The 16,581-nt window shown below is 46.4% G+C and overlaps 1 protein-coding gene across 24 annotated transcripts in view; it reads left to right on the top strand.

Moving 5' to 3' along the window:
• The window catches only part of ZMYND8 (zinc finger MYND-type containing 8), a 143,671-nt gene that overhangs the window by 94,090 nt on the left and 33,000 nt on the right, over positions 1-16,581 (top strand). For all 24 annotated transcript variants that reach the window (XM_072801332.1, XM_072801350.1, XM_072801348.1 and 21 more), the window contains 2 exons: positions 5,074-5,214; positions 15,607-15,759. In XM_072801332.1, the coding sequence (XP_072657433.1) occupies positions 5,074-5,214; positions 15,607-15,759 (294 nt within the window). The remainder of the gene's footprint in view (positions 1-5,073; positions 5,215-15,606; positions 15,760-16,581) is intronic.

Raw genomic sequence — 16,581 nt, 5'->3', positions numbered from 1 at the left:
AGGGGTGCTGTAGCAGGAGGTGGGAGGACCCATGGGAAGCTCTTACAGGGTCTTGGTGAGAAGTGATGGGCAGGGGCAGTACTTTCCAACCATTTCTTTCATTATGATCCCATGAGGAGCTATTTTAGACATGTTTTCCTATCCATCCTCCTGTGACTTTTTTTCTAAATGGAGGTGGAATTCACATGATATAAAATTAACCATTTTTATATGGTGGCATATAAAACTCAGTGTCATTTAGTACATTCACAGTGTTGTGCAACCCACCAGTATTCTCTAGTTCTAAAACATCTCTATCACTCCAAAATAAAATCTTGTTAATGAAGCAGACACTCACCACCACCCCCACCTCCTGCTCCTGGAGACCATCAGTCTGCTTTCTATTTGCATGGATTTGCCTATTTTGGATACTTCATTGGAACAAAATCAGGGGCCTCCCCATTGTAGCATGTGTCTGTACCTCATACCACTTTATGGCTTAGTAATGTTCCATGGTGGACACCACAGCTTGTACGTCAATGGACATTCGGATTGTTTCCACCTTTGCACTGTTGTGAATACTGCTGCTACAAACATTTATGTACTAGGATTTGAGAACCGCTTTTTAGTTTTGAGGTGTATCCCTAGGAGTGGACCCTCATGAAATTTGAAAGTACTGTAGGTCTGTTTGTATACTGCATATGTCTTTTTTTTTAAGATTTTATTAATTTTTTTTGTGAGAGACATAGAGAGAGGCAGAGACATGGGGAGAAGCAGGCTCCCTATAGGGAGCCTGATGTGGGACTCAATCCCAGGACCCCAGGATCACGCCCTGCGCCAAAGGCAGACGCTCAACCACTGAGCCACCCAGGTGCCCTGCATGTGTCTTTTTTTTTTTTAAGATTCATTCATTCATTCATTCATTTATGAGAGAGAGAGAGAGAGAGAGAGAGAGAGAGAGGCAGAGACACAGGAGGAGGGAGATGCAGGCTCCATGCCGGGAGCCTGACGTGGGACTCGATCCCGGGACTCCAGGATCGTGCCCTGGGCCAAAGAAAGGCAGGCGCTAAACTGCTGAGCCACCCAGGGATCCCCTGTGTCTGTTTTATACATAAGAAGAGTAAGAACTTTTCACACCCTACCCCGTGAGCCATTTTCTGCCCTTTGAGGGCCACATTGTCACATTGAGAATGTGTGCACTAGGCTGGTAGCAGTAGGGTTGGATACCAGCGGGGAGCTTGGGGATATATTTTGGAAGTGGTGTGTAGAGAGGCCTTGCTGAAGTGTGTGGTAAGTTAAGGCAGAAGAGCAAGGGAGGAATTGAGGCAGTGTAGATGTTTGGCCTTGAATATCTCAGTGAGTGGTCTTGGCATTCACTGATACGGGGCAGTTGAGGCAGGTACATGGTGTTTCACAAATGGGGAGGAGGGGTATGTGGTACTCAGGGATGGGCAGGAGAGTTCTCTAGCGTGGGAACCAGTGTTGTAGGGTAACCCCGGTGCTGTGCTTTTGCCACTTACACGAAGCATTTTAATTCCAGATGTCTGTGGGGAGTGGGGTAGGGGGAAGCTCTGCCCTCTGCTGACTGGGTGGAGAGTGAACAGGACCTGTCCCCACAGGGAGCCAGCGTTCTCCAAACACCCTTATTCTTGCCATATCCAAGTGTTATGTTTGAATTAAAAAAAAAATAAGGACATATTTCTTAAACCTTCAATACTTAAGTTTTATTAGCAGCGGAAAGTTTATAAGTCTGTGAAATTAAAGACTTGTTGTTGTAGCTATGTTTTAACTACAGAATTGCAAAAATAACAGCTTTGGCTGTGTGCTTGCTGAATCGTCCCTGCAGGACCACAGGTGGGGCAGGGCTCTGCTGGCTCCTTCTTCCTTACTTTTTTTTTTCTCCCCAGGATTTTATGTTATGTTATGTTATGTTATGTTATGTTATGTTATGTTATGTTATGTTATTTATTTTTTAATATTTATTTATTTATTATTTATGATAGAGAGAGAGAGAGAGGCAGAGACACAGGAGGAGGGAGAAGCAGGCTCCATGCCAGAAGCCCGACACGGGGCTTGATACCGGGACTCTAGCCAAAGGCAGGCGCTAAACCACTGAGCCACCCAGGGATCCCCTGATTTTATTTTTTTTAAAGTAGTTTCTATACCTAACATGGGGCTCGAAAGCATAACCCTGAGAGATCAAGAGTCAAATGCTCTTCCAACTCAGCCAGCCAGGTGCCCCACCATCCTTAATTTTTTAACGTGAGCTTTTTTTTTTCTTTTAAAGATTTTATTTATTTATTCATGAGAGACACACAGAGAGAGAGGTAGAGACATAGGCAGAGAGAGAAGCAGGCTCCATGCTGGGAACCCGACGTGGGACTCGATCCCGGGACCCCAGGACCATGCCCTGGGCCAGAGGCAGGCACTAAACCCTAAACCGCTGAGCCATCCAGGGATCCCCATAACGTGAGCTATTATTAAGCAAGGGAAATGGTTGAGTTCAGTGTGTGACCGTACGTTTACACCTGTTTTTGTTAACACTTATCCTTTCTTAGGTTTTCTTGTGAAAGTTCCTTGCCGTCCTTCCGTCATAGTCTTTTTTTTTTTTTTTTTTTAAATTTTATTTATTTATGATAGTCACACACACACAGAGAGAGAGAGAGAGAGAGAGAGGCAGAGACACAGGCAGAGGGAGAAACAGGCTCCATGCACCGGGAGCCTGACGTGGGATTCGATCCCGGGTCTCCAGGATCGCGCCCTGGGCCAAAGGCAGGCGCCAAACCGCTGCGCCACCCAGGGATCCCCCTTCCGTCATAGTCTAAGACCCTTCCTGCTATGTGAGTTTGCTACTTTGTGTAAGAAAGTACAGTGTGAGAGGCTCTGGTCTTTCATCCTCCCAGAGAGTTTGCAGCTCCTGCACATCTCTTTTGGAAGAAACCAGGTTGAATATAAGTCAATGAGCAATAAAGAAAATCCTAATACTGGGACGCCTGGGTTGCTCAGTGGTTGAGTGTCTGCCTTTGGCTCAGGGCGTGATCCTGGGGTCCTGGGATTGAGTTCCACATCAGGCTCCCTGTAGAGCTGCTCCCCCCCGTGTCTCTGCCTCTCTCTGTGTCTCTCGTGAAAAAAATAAAGTCTTTAAAAGAAAAAATGTTTTGAAATGCCTTTATCTTTGATTGTTTTTGTTTTTGTTTTGTTTTGTTTTTTGGTGCTGGTGTGTTGAGTATTTTAGTTCCACTTGTTATAGTAACACTGGTAGTAACAGTAATTGCAGCTCTCATTGGATGGAACGTTGGGTACTAGGTGCTGGACCAGGCATTTGTTCGTCCTTACAGTAAACTAAATTAATGTAGTGTTTTAAAAAACCTAATTCTCAAAAAAATTTCAAGTGTTGATTGAGCATTTGCTAAGGGCCACTTGACGTGGAGTAGCTCATCTTGTCTCCCCCTGCCCTCTTCATTTGTAAGACGAAGTAGAGCAATTCCCAGAGAGAAACTCACTTCATCTCTTTGTGGATTTATCAACCTCGGCACTACTGACTTGGGGGACCAAAGTTTATTTCTTGTTTTGGGGGGCTGTGCTTTATAGGATGTGAAGCAGCCTCCTGGGTCTCCACCTATTAGATGCCAGCAGCATCCCCCTTCCCTCAGGTGTGATAGCCAGAAATGTCTGTAGACCTTACACAGTGTGTCTTGGATGGCAAAATCAGTCCTGGCCAAAACTACTGGTTTAGGTGATTGAAACTAAAGCCCTTAAGGTTAATGGGGAATTAGAAATAATACTACACTGATAACAAATAATAATATAGTAGTTAATTGATGCCAGGCACTGTTTAGATGATTAATTTATTTGATCCTTAGAACTGATGAGGTAGGTACTTGTATCAATCCTTTTGTATTATATTATCAATTTTCTTCTTTGAGGCTACCAGGAAAGGAGATTCAGAGACCTCAGGTAACTTGCCCAAGGTCACCCAGCAAGTCAGCTGCAGAGCTAAACTGAAAACCTAGTATCTGGCTCCTGATACATGGTTGCATCCATCCCTCTCTGTGTCTGGCCTTTCCCTCTCTGTTACATTAATGATAGTGTTGGTGGATCCTGGAGCTGAGTAGGTATAGGTGTTTTGCCCATTGGAGCCTCACTTTGAGTATTCCCCCCCCCGCCAAGTTGGCAGGTGAGCCAGCTGAGGCAAATGTCTACCAAAGTGTGTGTGAGCACTTTTAAGGACCAGATCATTGCAAAATCCATGCTTCTTGTGTGTCTGAGGAAGGCTGGCCATTTTGTTGTCTGGCATGAATTCAGTAACAGGACAGTCCCAGTAATGGCAGGCTGTTTAGGCAAAGGGGCAGGATCTCCAGGATCTCCAGGAGGCGTGGCCCATCTGAACACTCCATTCTGTCACATGGTTTGGTTTCTGTCCTGCTCCCACTTAGTGGATGAGGCTCAGGGGAGCAGTATGTAGGTAGTTCTAAGGTATTTTTAAAAGACTTGGACTTAGGTACGATTCTCTATCCTTCCATAAAAGTTTGGAACATAGGAAGGATGGAGATAATTGACCAGCAACGCCCTCACTCCATCTGGTGCTGAATTTGGCTTCATTCAGTATCACAGAACCTTTGAAATGGGAAGCAGAGATCTCCCAAGGGGTCCACTTGAACTCTGGCAGGTGCAGCGACTGTGCGAGCCGGCTCCTGCATCTCCCACAAATGGATGGCACGCCATTTGTAAGGCTGGCTCCGGTCTCTGCATCTGGACTGTGGTGGGGGCTGGTTTAATCGCTATTTATTTTGAGATTTACACCCGTGAATGGGCCAAACCAATTTCAGTGGCAGCTTAGCCGATTTGTCTTAGAGCTTTGTGTTTAATAGAACGACTGGGAAGGCCTTCTTCTTTAGCAGCTTTAATGGTTTAACATTGGGTTAAAGCCTGTGCTTGATATAAATGACCAGCCCTTCCCACTGTGCCCCATCTGTGGTGCTCTGGGGGCCTTGTTGAAATCAAATACGATTTCTCACCTCTCCCCTTACACATAAGTTTTATTTGCTTATTTATTTGTATATCTGTCTTTTAACAATGAATATACTCTTTCAGCTTCGCCTGCCTCTGCAAAGACGGGACAAGCAGGGAGTTTATCTGGCAGCCCGAAAACGTTCTCTCCTCAAGCATCAACACCCATCACGACAAAAACGGATAAAACGTCCACCACTGGGAGCATCCTGAATCTTAACTTGGGTTAGTGGGAATTTTTGAAATCTCTTTCTGCCACAGTTATGAATATTTTTGAAAGTTGTGATGTCTTCTTTTGTGTGTGGTTCTTGAGAGCTCTGAACTTTTATCTCTGTGCTAAATATTTAAAAGGTACAGTGGGCAAAGATAAGAGAGATCAGTAAGAGGAGCAAGTAAGGGATTTCCTGGGGCTTGTTGACATGCAAAGTTGTTTCATCTTGAAGTAACTGAGGCTAGTGTTGACAACTGCTTCTTTCCCTTGACCACAGTAACCCTGTTCTTATATATGTGTGTGTGTGTATTTGTATGTGTGTGTTTGTTTTACTTTGTTTTTCTTTTGAAAGATTTAATTATTTATTTGAGAGTGAGAGATCTTGTGCACAGGAGCATGAAGAATGGCAAAGGAAGAGAGAATCTTGAGCAGACTGTCCACAGAGTTGGAGGTGGGCTTGATCTCACGACCCCAGACCATGAGCTGAGCTGAAATCAAGAGTCAGCTGCTGGGTGACTGGGTGGCTCAGTTGTAAAGTGTCTGCCTTTGGCTCAAGTCATGATCCCCCAGGGTCCTGAGGTTGAGCCCCACATCGGGTTCCCTGCTCAGTGGGGAGCCTGTTTCTCCCTCTCCCTGCTGTTCCCTCTGCATGTCCTCTCTTTCTGTCAAATAAGTAAATAAAATCTTAAGAAAAAAAAAAGTCAAGCACTTAACCCTCATAGCCGCTTAACTTGACTGAGCCACCTAGGAGCCCTATTTGTGTATATATACATTTAATGTTTTACACACACATAGACACACATGCATACACACACTTGATGTATATAATGTTTTATGAATCAGTATTTGCTTTTTTCTCTGTGCAGTATATTCTGATATATTGTGGGTTTTTTTGTCTTTTAATTAAAAAAAATGCTGGTCTTTATCCCTGACTTAGTAGGTTTTTTTTTTTTTTTTAAAGGATTTTTATTTATTTATTCATGAGAGAGAGAGAGAGAGAGAGAGAGGCAGAGACACAGGCAGAGGGAGAAGCAGGCTCCATGCAGGGAGCCCAACATGGAACTCTCCAGGATCAGGCCCTGGGCTGAAGGCAGTGCTAAAATGCTGAGCCACCTGGGCTGCCCTGTTGTTTTTTTTTTTTTTTTTTTAAACCTATTGGAGTTCATTTGGTCTTTTTAAAAAGCACTGCCTGAGGTGAATGTCTTCAGAAAAATTATCACCAGAAATGCTAAATACCCATCTATGAAGTTATTTTATTGATCTGTTCCATCATGAGCCTTGATTTTTATTGAGCATCTATTACATGCTTTGTGCTGTTTTATGCTTGGGGCAGGGAGTGGTGAGCAAGAGTCTTCTTGCTCTTTTACAGAGCTTGGTTCTAGAAAGGGAGAAACAGTAAGGTAAATAAGCCAGTTTACTCTGTGAGAGAAGGTAAAGTGTGCTAACATGATAGGGAGAGAGATGTGCAGGATGGGAGTAGTTGGGAAGAAGGCCTCTGAGAGGTGGTATTTAAAACTAGATTTCCATGACAAGAAAAATCAACCATCCTTGTTTTGGGAGGAAGAACATTGTAGAAGGAACAAGAGATTTACAGGCCTTTGGGTAGGAATGGCAGGGAGGACCATGTGGCCTTCCCTTGGCCTGTCCCTTGGCCTGTCCTGATGGGTGAGGGGGAGAAAGGAGAGGAGGCCCATCTGCATGGGACCCTGTGGGACCCTGGTGTGGAGCCGCTTGAGCAGTGGAGGGATGTAAACTGATGGAGCATTTTAAAAGGGCCACCTGGGTGCTGTGTGTAGAGTAGCGTATGTCAGCTGTTCTTCCCCAGGGACAGTCCCCTCACTCCCCTCCAAGAGACACTTTGCAATGTCTAGAGACATTTTTGTCTCTAGATGGGAGGCTTGAGTATACAGGATTTTAGGAAGGGAGGGAGGAGCACCCACCTATGTGGAATGATGCCCATGCATGAATTCATAGTCTCTGGAGGCCAGGCCTTTCCAGATTTATCTTGCCCTGCAGTGCCATTTGAGATGGAGGTAGTGAGGTCTGGAGTGGAGGCTCCAGGTGCCCAGGATCAGGGATCCAGTAGGTGGCAGGGCTGGAGCAAGCCTGGGTCTTCACAGAGGCCAGAACCTGGCTCACCCTGGCCCACCTGTTAGTAAAGCCTGGATGTGCTAAAACAGGCAAAGTGGTAACTTTTGGGGCTCTAGCTCCGATTGGCTGGTGGAAATTCCTCACTTGAACAAAAGGGGAACCGTTTGTTCCCTTGGGGAACATTCACTGATCATCTCCACAGTGTGGTTTGCTTTCTCACACCCTCCTTCCACCTCCACACCCCGAAAAGGAACACTGTGCAGGGGCAGTTCTCATGGTCATGTTTCACCCTTGCCAGTCATGTGTGGCAAGAAGAGCTCTCTTCCTGAAGCAGGTGGTCTTGGGCATCCTTGGGATGGCTGTGGGTCTTTCGGTTTGCCTTGCCTGTGGTGGCAGTGAAAGATTTCCTCCTGTTGTGTGTACTGGTGGGTGGGCAGGCATGATGGAACCCAAGGCTCTCCTGTGCACAAGCTCCCCCCGCCCGCTCCTTCCGATCTGGGATGCATGCCTTGTTTGTCAGTGGGAAGTGAAAGCATTGGGAATGTGGGTGTTTTATGGGCTGGCGTTTCAGTTACCTAACGGGAACAGGATCAGAGAGGGGACCCGGTGGAAAGTGTCACGGATGGGTAGAAGGATCAGACAGTGGAGGGAAGTTCTAAATAATCCTCAAGAGCTTGGCCAGGGACAGGGCAGGTGCTTTATATGGAGCTTCTTTTTTTGATTTTTCTTTTTAAGTAGGCTTCACACCCAGCATGGAGCCCAGTTGTAGGGCTTGAACTCATGACCCTTAGATCAAGACCTGAGCTGTGATCAAGAGTCGGACACTTAACCGACTGAGCCACCCAGGCATCCCATGGGGCTTTTTTTCATGTCTGGCATCCACGCAACTACTTTGAGCAGTCAGAAATGAGACCGTGCTGGGGATGCTGACAATGTTATTAGATCTAACAGAACGGTATTTGGTTAAAGAAAAAACTGGAAAAGACAAAATTAGAGAGTTAGAAGACATGAGTGCTTTTGTGGGGGAGGGTTTGACTACAAACCACAAAGGGATTCTTTGGCGGAGGACATTGTTCCGCATTCTGTTGGTGGTGGGGGTTACACGTACTTATGTGTACCTAGGTGTTAAAACTCCTACTGTATTTCTTCCCAAACTTGACTCTCTGTAAATTAAAACTATTACAAAGATACGACAACCTTCAAGGTACACAAGAGCCTAATTTCAGTGAAGTAGAAACTGGAGCACAGACCAGCACAGTTCCCTAACCAGCCAGCATCACACTCTCCTGTGTTTCGAGGTCACATTTGGCCTGTGACACTGTGGACACTGGTCTGTCTGCCTTGTTGTTTGTGCTCTTAGCCAAGATAGTGAGTGGACATGCTGCAAGATGGGGCCGTGTTTTTTTTTTTTTTTTTTAAAGATTCCATTCATATATTGATGAGAGACACACACACACACACACAGAAGCAGAGTCACAGGCAGAGGAGAAGCAGGCTCCAGGGAGCCCGATGTGGGACTCAATCCCGGTAACCCAGGATCACGCCCTGAGCTGAAGGCAGATGTGTTTAACCACTGAGCCACCCAGGTGTCCTGGGGCTGTGTTGTGATGCTGGCGGGTTCTGGATACTGCTTCTCTTGCTGTTGCAAATGTCTACCTAACTGTCAGGGCACAGGGTGAAGATTTCGAATGGACAGTCCCATGGAGGACAGAGTACTTGTCTAAAGGATGCAGCTCCCACAAGTTGAACCTGTGTTGTCAGACTCTGAATTTTCTTTTCTTTTCTTTTTTAAAAAGATTTTGTGTGTGTAAGAGCAAGAGAGAGGATGAATGGTGGGGGGTGCAGGGGCAGAGGGAGAGGAAGAAGCAGACTCCCCACTTAGCAGGGAAGCCCAACGCAGGGCTTCATCCCAGGACCCCGAGATCATGACCTCAGGTGAAGGCAGACACTTAACCAGCTGAGCTGTCCAGGTGTCCCCAACTCTGAATTTTCAAGAAAAAAAAAAACAAATGCAGATTTTTGTATGAGTTTTCCTCGTTTTTAAAAGTAAGCAATCAGTTGCATTAAAAATAAAAGCTCTTGGTCAAAACAAATAAATCCAACCCCAAACACGAAAACCAGCCCATGGGACATCATTTGGATACATGGTTCTCAGAAATAATTTTGTCACACAACAGAGGGGAAATCTCCCACAGAGACCATTCTCGCCCTGCTTGCTATCGCACAGGCCCCGCATTTGTTGTCTCAAGCCTCCTCTCTGCTCAAAAACAAGGAGCTAACGCTTGGGGAATGGTTACAGCCCTTTTCTGTGACTGTATGGAAAATAAGTCATAGATAAGAACGAGAGGAGGAAGGCCTGATTCCCTTCTCCTTCTAGACTCTCGTTTGCTTCTCTGGGAATCCCGTCTCCTCTGATTGCACAGGGTGTTTGCTTTGGGCTGAACAAACACAGCAGTTCACTGGTCCTGTTAGTGACACAAATGTGCCTGGATGCTTTGGTGGAGATGCTGACAGAGGAGCGAGAAGTTGTCAGACCTGGAACATTGCTGCTTGTTTATTCCTCTGCTGTCACTTAAGAGAGGCCTCTTTCTTTCTCTGGATAAAGTGAGACCTTGACATCAGGCATCCTTTGAGAGCATGGATGCTGAGATGAGGGTTTAGGCTTTCCACATGCTGCCTTGATTTTTTCCCCCCCTCAGGATGAGGTGAGGAAGATCTCTGCATGACTTTGATTGGTGAGAGATACTTGCCAAGGTCTCTGGTCTGGATCTTATTGTTCCCTTGAAGGAGCCACCATTTTATGGCTCCTGGAAGACCATCCGTATAGGCAGCCTGCAGCTTTTGAACGAAGGAAATCTATTTTTTCTCTCTCTCTCCTTTGTGTGTGTGTGTGTGTGTGTGTGTGTGAACCTGTAAAAGGGGAGGGATTGGGGTGTGCAGAGAGAGAAAGAGAGAGAAGGAGAATCCCAAGCAGCCTGGAGCCCAACACAGGGCTCAATCTCACAACCCTGAGATCATGACCTGATCCAAAATCAAGAGTCCGATGCTTAACTGACTGAGCTACCCCAAGTGCCCCAATAAATCTATTTTTTTTAATTGAAAGAGACCTGCTTATATTTTTCTTGTAGAGAGTTTGTTTTATTTTTGAAAAAAGATTTTATTTATTTATTTATTTATTTATTTATTTATTTATTTAAGACCGAGAGAGGAGAGGCAGAGACACAGGCAGAGGGAGAAGCAGGCTCCATGCAGGGAGCCCCATGTGGGACTTGTTCCTGGGTCTCCAGGATCATGCCCTAGGCGAAAGGCGGTGCTAAACCACTGAGCCACCGGGCTGCCCTAGAAAGTTTAATGAGTCATGAATGCATGTGGTAAGAGAAATTTCAAAGGACAGAAAGATGTTTTTTTTTTAAGATTTTATTTATTCATGAGAGACACACAGAGAGAGAGAGAGAGAGAGAGGTAGAGAGACTGGCAGAGAGAGAAGAAGGCTCCTCACAGGGAGCCTGATGTGGGATGTGGGACTCGGTCCTGGGACTCCAGGATCACACCCTGAACCAAAGGCAGATGCTTAACTGCTGAGCCATCCAGGTGCCCCAAGACAGAAAGATTTTAATGAAAAGCCAACTTGCCTGTAACCTCTGATCACCTGTGTCTGTACCCCTCACAGCAAGTGACCATGGTTGCCTCTGTTTAGTCTTCTTGGAGAGCTCTTTCTATACATGCCAGGAGTTTTTAACCTGGGTGATTTTTGTCGGGAGACAAAAAATGGGAGACATTTGACAATCTCTCAAGATACTATTTTTTAAAGATTTTATTTATTTATTCATGAGAGACACAGAGACAGAGAGGGACAGAGACACAGGCAGAGGGAGAAGCAGGCTCCCTGCAGGGAGCCCGATGTGGAACTTGATCCCAGGACCACAGGATCACACCTGGGCCAAAGGCAGGTGCTAAACCACTGAGCCACCCAGGGATCCCTCAAGATGTTATTTTTAAGTAATCTCTATACCCAATAATGGCATGCTCCACTGACTGAGCCAGCCGGGTGTGCCCCTAGAGACACTTTTATGGTCACAACTGGAATATGGGTGCTGCTGGCACCTGGTGCTGAGCATCCTACAATGCACATGACAGGCTGGAGCTGCCTACCTCCAGGACACCCCCTCCCCCCCAACAAAGACTTATCCAGCCCCAGGTATCAATAGTGCCAACACTGAGAAACCTAAGAACACATATATTCATATCTATGTTCCATTTCCTTTTTTCCCTCCCCCACACCAATGCTAATGTGTTCTACTGATTATCACCTTTTTCATTAAACAGTTTGGCTTTTCCAGAGCAACACATAAAGATCCACTGCGGTTTTATTTTAGCAGCTGTATTTTATCCCATTGCAAGGTGAAGTGTTGACTTCTTTGCCCAGGCACCTTATTTATTGGCTCTAGGTGGTTTTGCTGTTGGAAACAGCTGCAGTGAAGACCCGTTTTGCCTATGTGGGAGTGTAGCCATAGGATGAATTCCTAGAAGTAGAGTCTCTCTGGTCAGAGGCCATGTGTGGTTGACATTTTGAGCGATACTGCCAAATTGCCCTCTAAAGGGATGGTTCTGATTTATGCTCCCTCCAGAAATGTAAGATCGTGTCTTTTTCTCTAGCATTGGTATTTTTTTCTCTCTAGTTTCCATTTATAGCCTAAGCTGTCTTCCTATCAGCTGAAAAGTTGAAAATGTTGGCAGTAAAGGTGGATTCTGAAGATATTCCCGATATAGAAGGGCAGGGGTGGAAGAAGTCCTGATAAGCTACTATCAGCTGAATGAGAAAGAGAAGTTCTTCTTTTCTCTCTGTGGAGGGGAGGAGAAGTCAAATTGCAGCTGAAAATGCAAGAAAGTTAATTAAATTTGGCTGAACTCCTGAAGGCTGGGACCTGATCCCAGAGCCCCCACCCCAGCTTTTGGTGCTTGCTTGTTAGAATAAACATTGCTGTAGTTTATTGACTGGAGAAACTTTTAACTATATAATGAGGTGTTTTACCTTCTTTTCATTCCTTTTGATTATGAGTATTTCAGAGTTCAGTCTTTTTAGGCCAAAGTGAAGAGATGGCATTTACTGTAGACACACAGCTACTCACACACACGAATATTCTGGTGAGACATAGGTCTCTTTTTATGAGCCCTAGTTTTGGAAAGTTAACACAGACAAAGGTTATGGCAAATCAGGAGGAGGGTCCCCCCCCCCCCCCGTTAAAAATTTATATATTTTAGAAAGAGGATGAGAGAAAGTGAGCATGAGCAGGAGAGAGAGATGCAGAGACAGAGAGTGAGAGAGCAAGAGAGAGAGATAGACTCTGCTGAACGTGGATCCAGATGGAAGGCTCGATCTCACAACCCTGAGATCATGACCTGAGCCAAAATCAAGAGTTGGAAGCTTAACCAAACGAGCTACCCAGGGGCTCCAGGAGTTTTCTTCACCCACATAGAATATTAGACTAATACAGGGGTTCTCTCAGCCTTATAGTTGTCAGTTAGAATCATCTGGGGTACTTTTTAAAAAAAATCTTATTATTACTAATTTTTCTTTTTTTTTTTAAGGTAGGCTCGATGCCCAGTGTGAGGCTTAAATTCATGACCTTGAGATCAAGAGTCACATGCTCAACTGACTGAGCCAGACAGGCACCCCATTTAAAGGGCCAGTGTCCAACCTTCCCCCAGGCTAGTTAATTCATATTCTTTGGGGGGCAGGGGTGGAGGTGGGAGATTGGGACCCAGGCATTAGGATCTTTTTGTTTAAAGCTCTATAGATTATTTCATTGTGAAGCCGAAATTAATAGTCTGTGCAGTACAAATGGGGATGGCAAATTTTATGGCCTTTGGACCAAATCTGGCCCCCCACCTGTTTTTGTAAATAAAGTTTTATTGGAACAGTGTCATCAGTTTATGTATTGTTTATGGCCACTTTGGCAGCCTGTTTATGGCCCGCAGAGCCTGATTTAATCTCTGGCATTTTACAGGAAGTTTGCTGATGCCTGGTAGAGTAGATAGTGTTTTGTTTTCTTTCTTTCTTTTTTTTTTTTTTTCAAAGATTTTATTTATTTATTCATGAGAGACACATAGAAAGAGAGAGGCAGAGACACAGGCAGAGGGAGGAGCAGGCTCCATGCAAGGAGCCCAATGTGGGACTCGATCCCACGACTCCAGGATCATGTCCTGGGCCGAAGGCAGGTCTAAACCGCTGAGCTACCCATGGATCCCCAATGTTTTGTTTTCTTTTGGTAACTGCTGTGATTAGACATTATTGAGATTAGTGATGGAAAGTAGTTTTGTGAGATATTTCTCTCTTGGACTTTGTCCTTGAAAGGCTGCCTATTCCCCTAGGAATGCAGCCTGCTTTCTCATTTCTGAAAGCAGAAGTTATAAGACAGGCTTCATCTCCTTCCCCCTTTCCTGTCACATCCTTAGCTTAGCTATTGAAATCTTGAGTCTTCATACGGCTCTTGAATTGGATCTTTCTTTTTTGTTTCTGTTTCCCTAGCCCTCCCTCATCCTTTTCCCTCTTGCTGTTTTATTACTGTTTTCACTCTGTGTGTTCTCTTTGTAAGGCACTTCTCCAATAGATTTGCATGCACACCCCGTCCCCTGCTCTGAAGTGTATGCCTTTAGCCTGTCTCCTCTGTGAGCACCTCCAACCCTGTACAAACACATGCACACAGGTACTCACACACATAGTATACATGTGCTCAGAGGTGGATATGATTTTTAGAGTCTTAGAGCCCTTTTTCGCAGGAGAAGGTTGGTATCCATTGGCTTTGAGCAGCTCACTTCCAGAATTTCCCTGAGGAGTGCCCTGGAGTATGTTTTTGGGAAAGGGCCCTTCCTAATCTTACCTTGGTGGGGACCTAATTTTGGTGATAAAATCAACTTGGAGCAGTTTTTTGCTCTGGTTAGCTAGCTGTGGGTATGTTGCCTGGGTCTCATGGGAAGCTGCCCCTCCTCCCCTTCCCCCAGTTGCTTTAAAGGAACGAGTCTCTAGGCGTGCAGGGTGAGAACCTGCCCCATTCCTGGGTGAAGGGGAGGGTGTGGGGGTCATGTTGGGAAATAGAAACGAGCAGAGAATGAAGGGTTTGAGCAGCCCTCATAGTCCAGGCCTCAGATTATACCCTGGGCCCCTTGCACAGCCTGTGGTGGGCATAGGTGCAATGTTGGGGTGGGGTTATTAGGGAGATGGAGGAAGTCTGAGGGTCAGCTCCCACATGGTAGCAGCAGGCTCAGAGGGCGCTTCTTGTCTTTGTCCTTGATGGATGCCACAGGCTTTCCAGTTGTTTTTCTGGGATCAGTCGGGGCAGGGAATGTGCCTCGCATTCTCTGCTTGGGGTCAGTTGGAGATGGGGGTGGGGGGGGGGACACCAGAGGGTGGCAGGCTCTGCCTGTGAAGTCTCCCATTTTTTCTGGGCCTGTACAGCCACCTTCATTTTGTCACACTTTCTTCCATTTTCGGGGGTATTAGAGGAAGTGGGGAAGGAATTCAAGCAATGTGAGCTCACAGACCCTTGGTCCACTTGGTCATATAAGGATCTGTGGCAGAAATGGGGAGGGTGGCCAGACCCCAGGCCCTGAGTCCTCCGTCAGAGGCCTTTGCCTGGGATCAGGGAATGGAGCTTGGACCGACGGTATCCGAGTGAGAAGATACAGGTTTAATATCCACAGCCAGTCCATTCACCCGACTTTAATTCAGATGGATGCCTGAGTCGAAAGGAGGGCCAACAGCTTGGCGAGAGTGGTCTGCCTCTGACATTTGTCTTCCTTTCTCACTTGAGGTCCAGTCTAGTCGACTAGGAATGAAAAGTGAAGTCTCTGTGATGACTGGGGAACTGGGCCCTCAGTTATGGGGCGGGTGCGGGGATGCACACCCTTTCTGATCTGGGCCTGGCGTGAAAAGTACACCCTGGCCAGACTCGGTGTGACTTTATCTGTTGATACTGAGACAATCTCACCGTTACCTTTGGCTCCCGAGCTCCCTAATGATGCGGAGTTCCACAGACAACCATCTGGCTGGGATTGTGCATTTTAAATATTGAAAGCTACCCAGGTGACTGTTGGAGTAGACGGGGTAAATCTGCCAGATGTGTTCTGGGACCATTATCTCCCAAGTCAGCCCATCGGCCAGCAGATGATGCTCTTGGGGCAAACCGGAAGAAGGTTAGAGGTTTTCCTCCTGCCACTGTGTTCTAATGTGTGTGTTTGCAGGAAGGAGGCAAAGTAATGAGGGGGGTTGCCTCCGTCTGGTATCCATCTGACGAGGGTGTCATTGTGTCTTCCAGATCGGAGCAAGGCCGAGATGGACCTGAAGGAGCTAAGCGAGTCAGTCCAGCAGCAGACAGCGCCCGTCCCCCTCATCTCGCCTAAGCGCCAGATCCGCAGCAGGTTCCAGCTGAATCTGGACAAGACCATAGAGAGTTGTAAAGCACAATTAGGTATGTCCTTTGGTTTGCTCGCACAGGCACTGTCGTCACCATCCTCACTGTTAACTCTTTGTAGGGTCACCGCCTGGATGAAGCCAGAGTTGGATCGTGGGCTGCTGTTAGCAGCTGCTTGACCTTGGCCCTGTTTGTGCAACTAAAATAGAGTTCCACTCGTGTTGGGATGTTTCAGGTTTGCTAGTCAGTGGCTCAGAGGGGTTCTTTGAATCCCACCCAGCTTATTCTCTGGTTGTGGCCACCTGCAGACTCCAGGTGGAGATAGTACGGGTGTTTGAAAAGGGAAAGAAAGATCCTCCTGAGTTTGCCCCTGTGCTCCCGGTCAGGACACGTCAGTGTCTTCCCCTCAGGATCAAGTCTGGCCCACAAATGTCCAACACAAACTCTTCTGCTGCAGGCTGAGCCCTTCCCACCTGGCACACGCATCCTGCTTCTATACCTGTTGCCTCCCTTCCTCTTCCCCGTGCTGCCTGCCTTCACACTGCCTACCTGAATCCTTTCCCTAAGGCTGAGCTTAGGCATCGCCTCTTCCAGGAAGTCTCCTCTGATTGCCCTCACCTCCCCATCTGCTGCCTCCTGTGGCACTTTATTGCTTGGAAGCATCAGCGGTCTCTTTGTGTGGGGGTGTCCCTCTAGCCTGGAAGCGAGACTGGAAGCTCCTTGAGGGCAGGGAGGTTGCCTTATAAGCATATACATTCTCCAAGGTACTTACTTGGTCTTGTGTACATAGCAGATTCTCTGGAATATTGGTTGACTTAAGTAAACAATGCCAGGACGGTATTTGCATAGAAGTAGGGGATGGCTGGCCTCAGGAAAGAG

This window comes from Canis lupus, chromosome 26, assembly GCF_048164855.1.
Source record: "Canis lupus baileyi chromosome 26, mCanLup2.hap1, whole genome shotgun sequence".
NCBI lineage: Eukaryota > Metazoa > Chordata > Mammalia > Carnivora > Canidae > Canis > Canis lupus.
The sequence above is the reverse complement of the archived record's forward strand: the minus strand, read 5'-3'. Positions and strand labels throughout refer to the sequence as shown.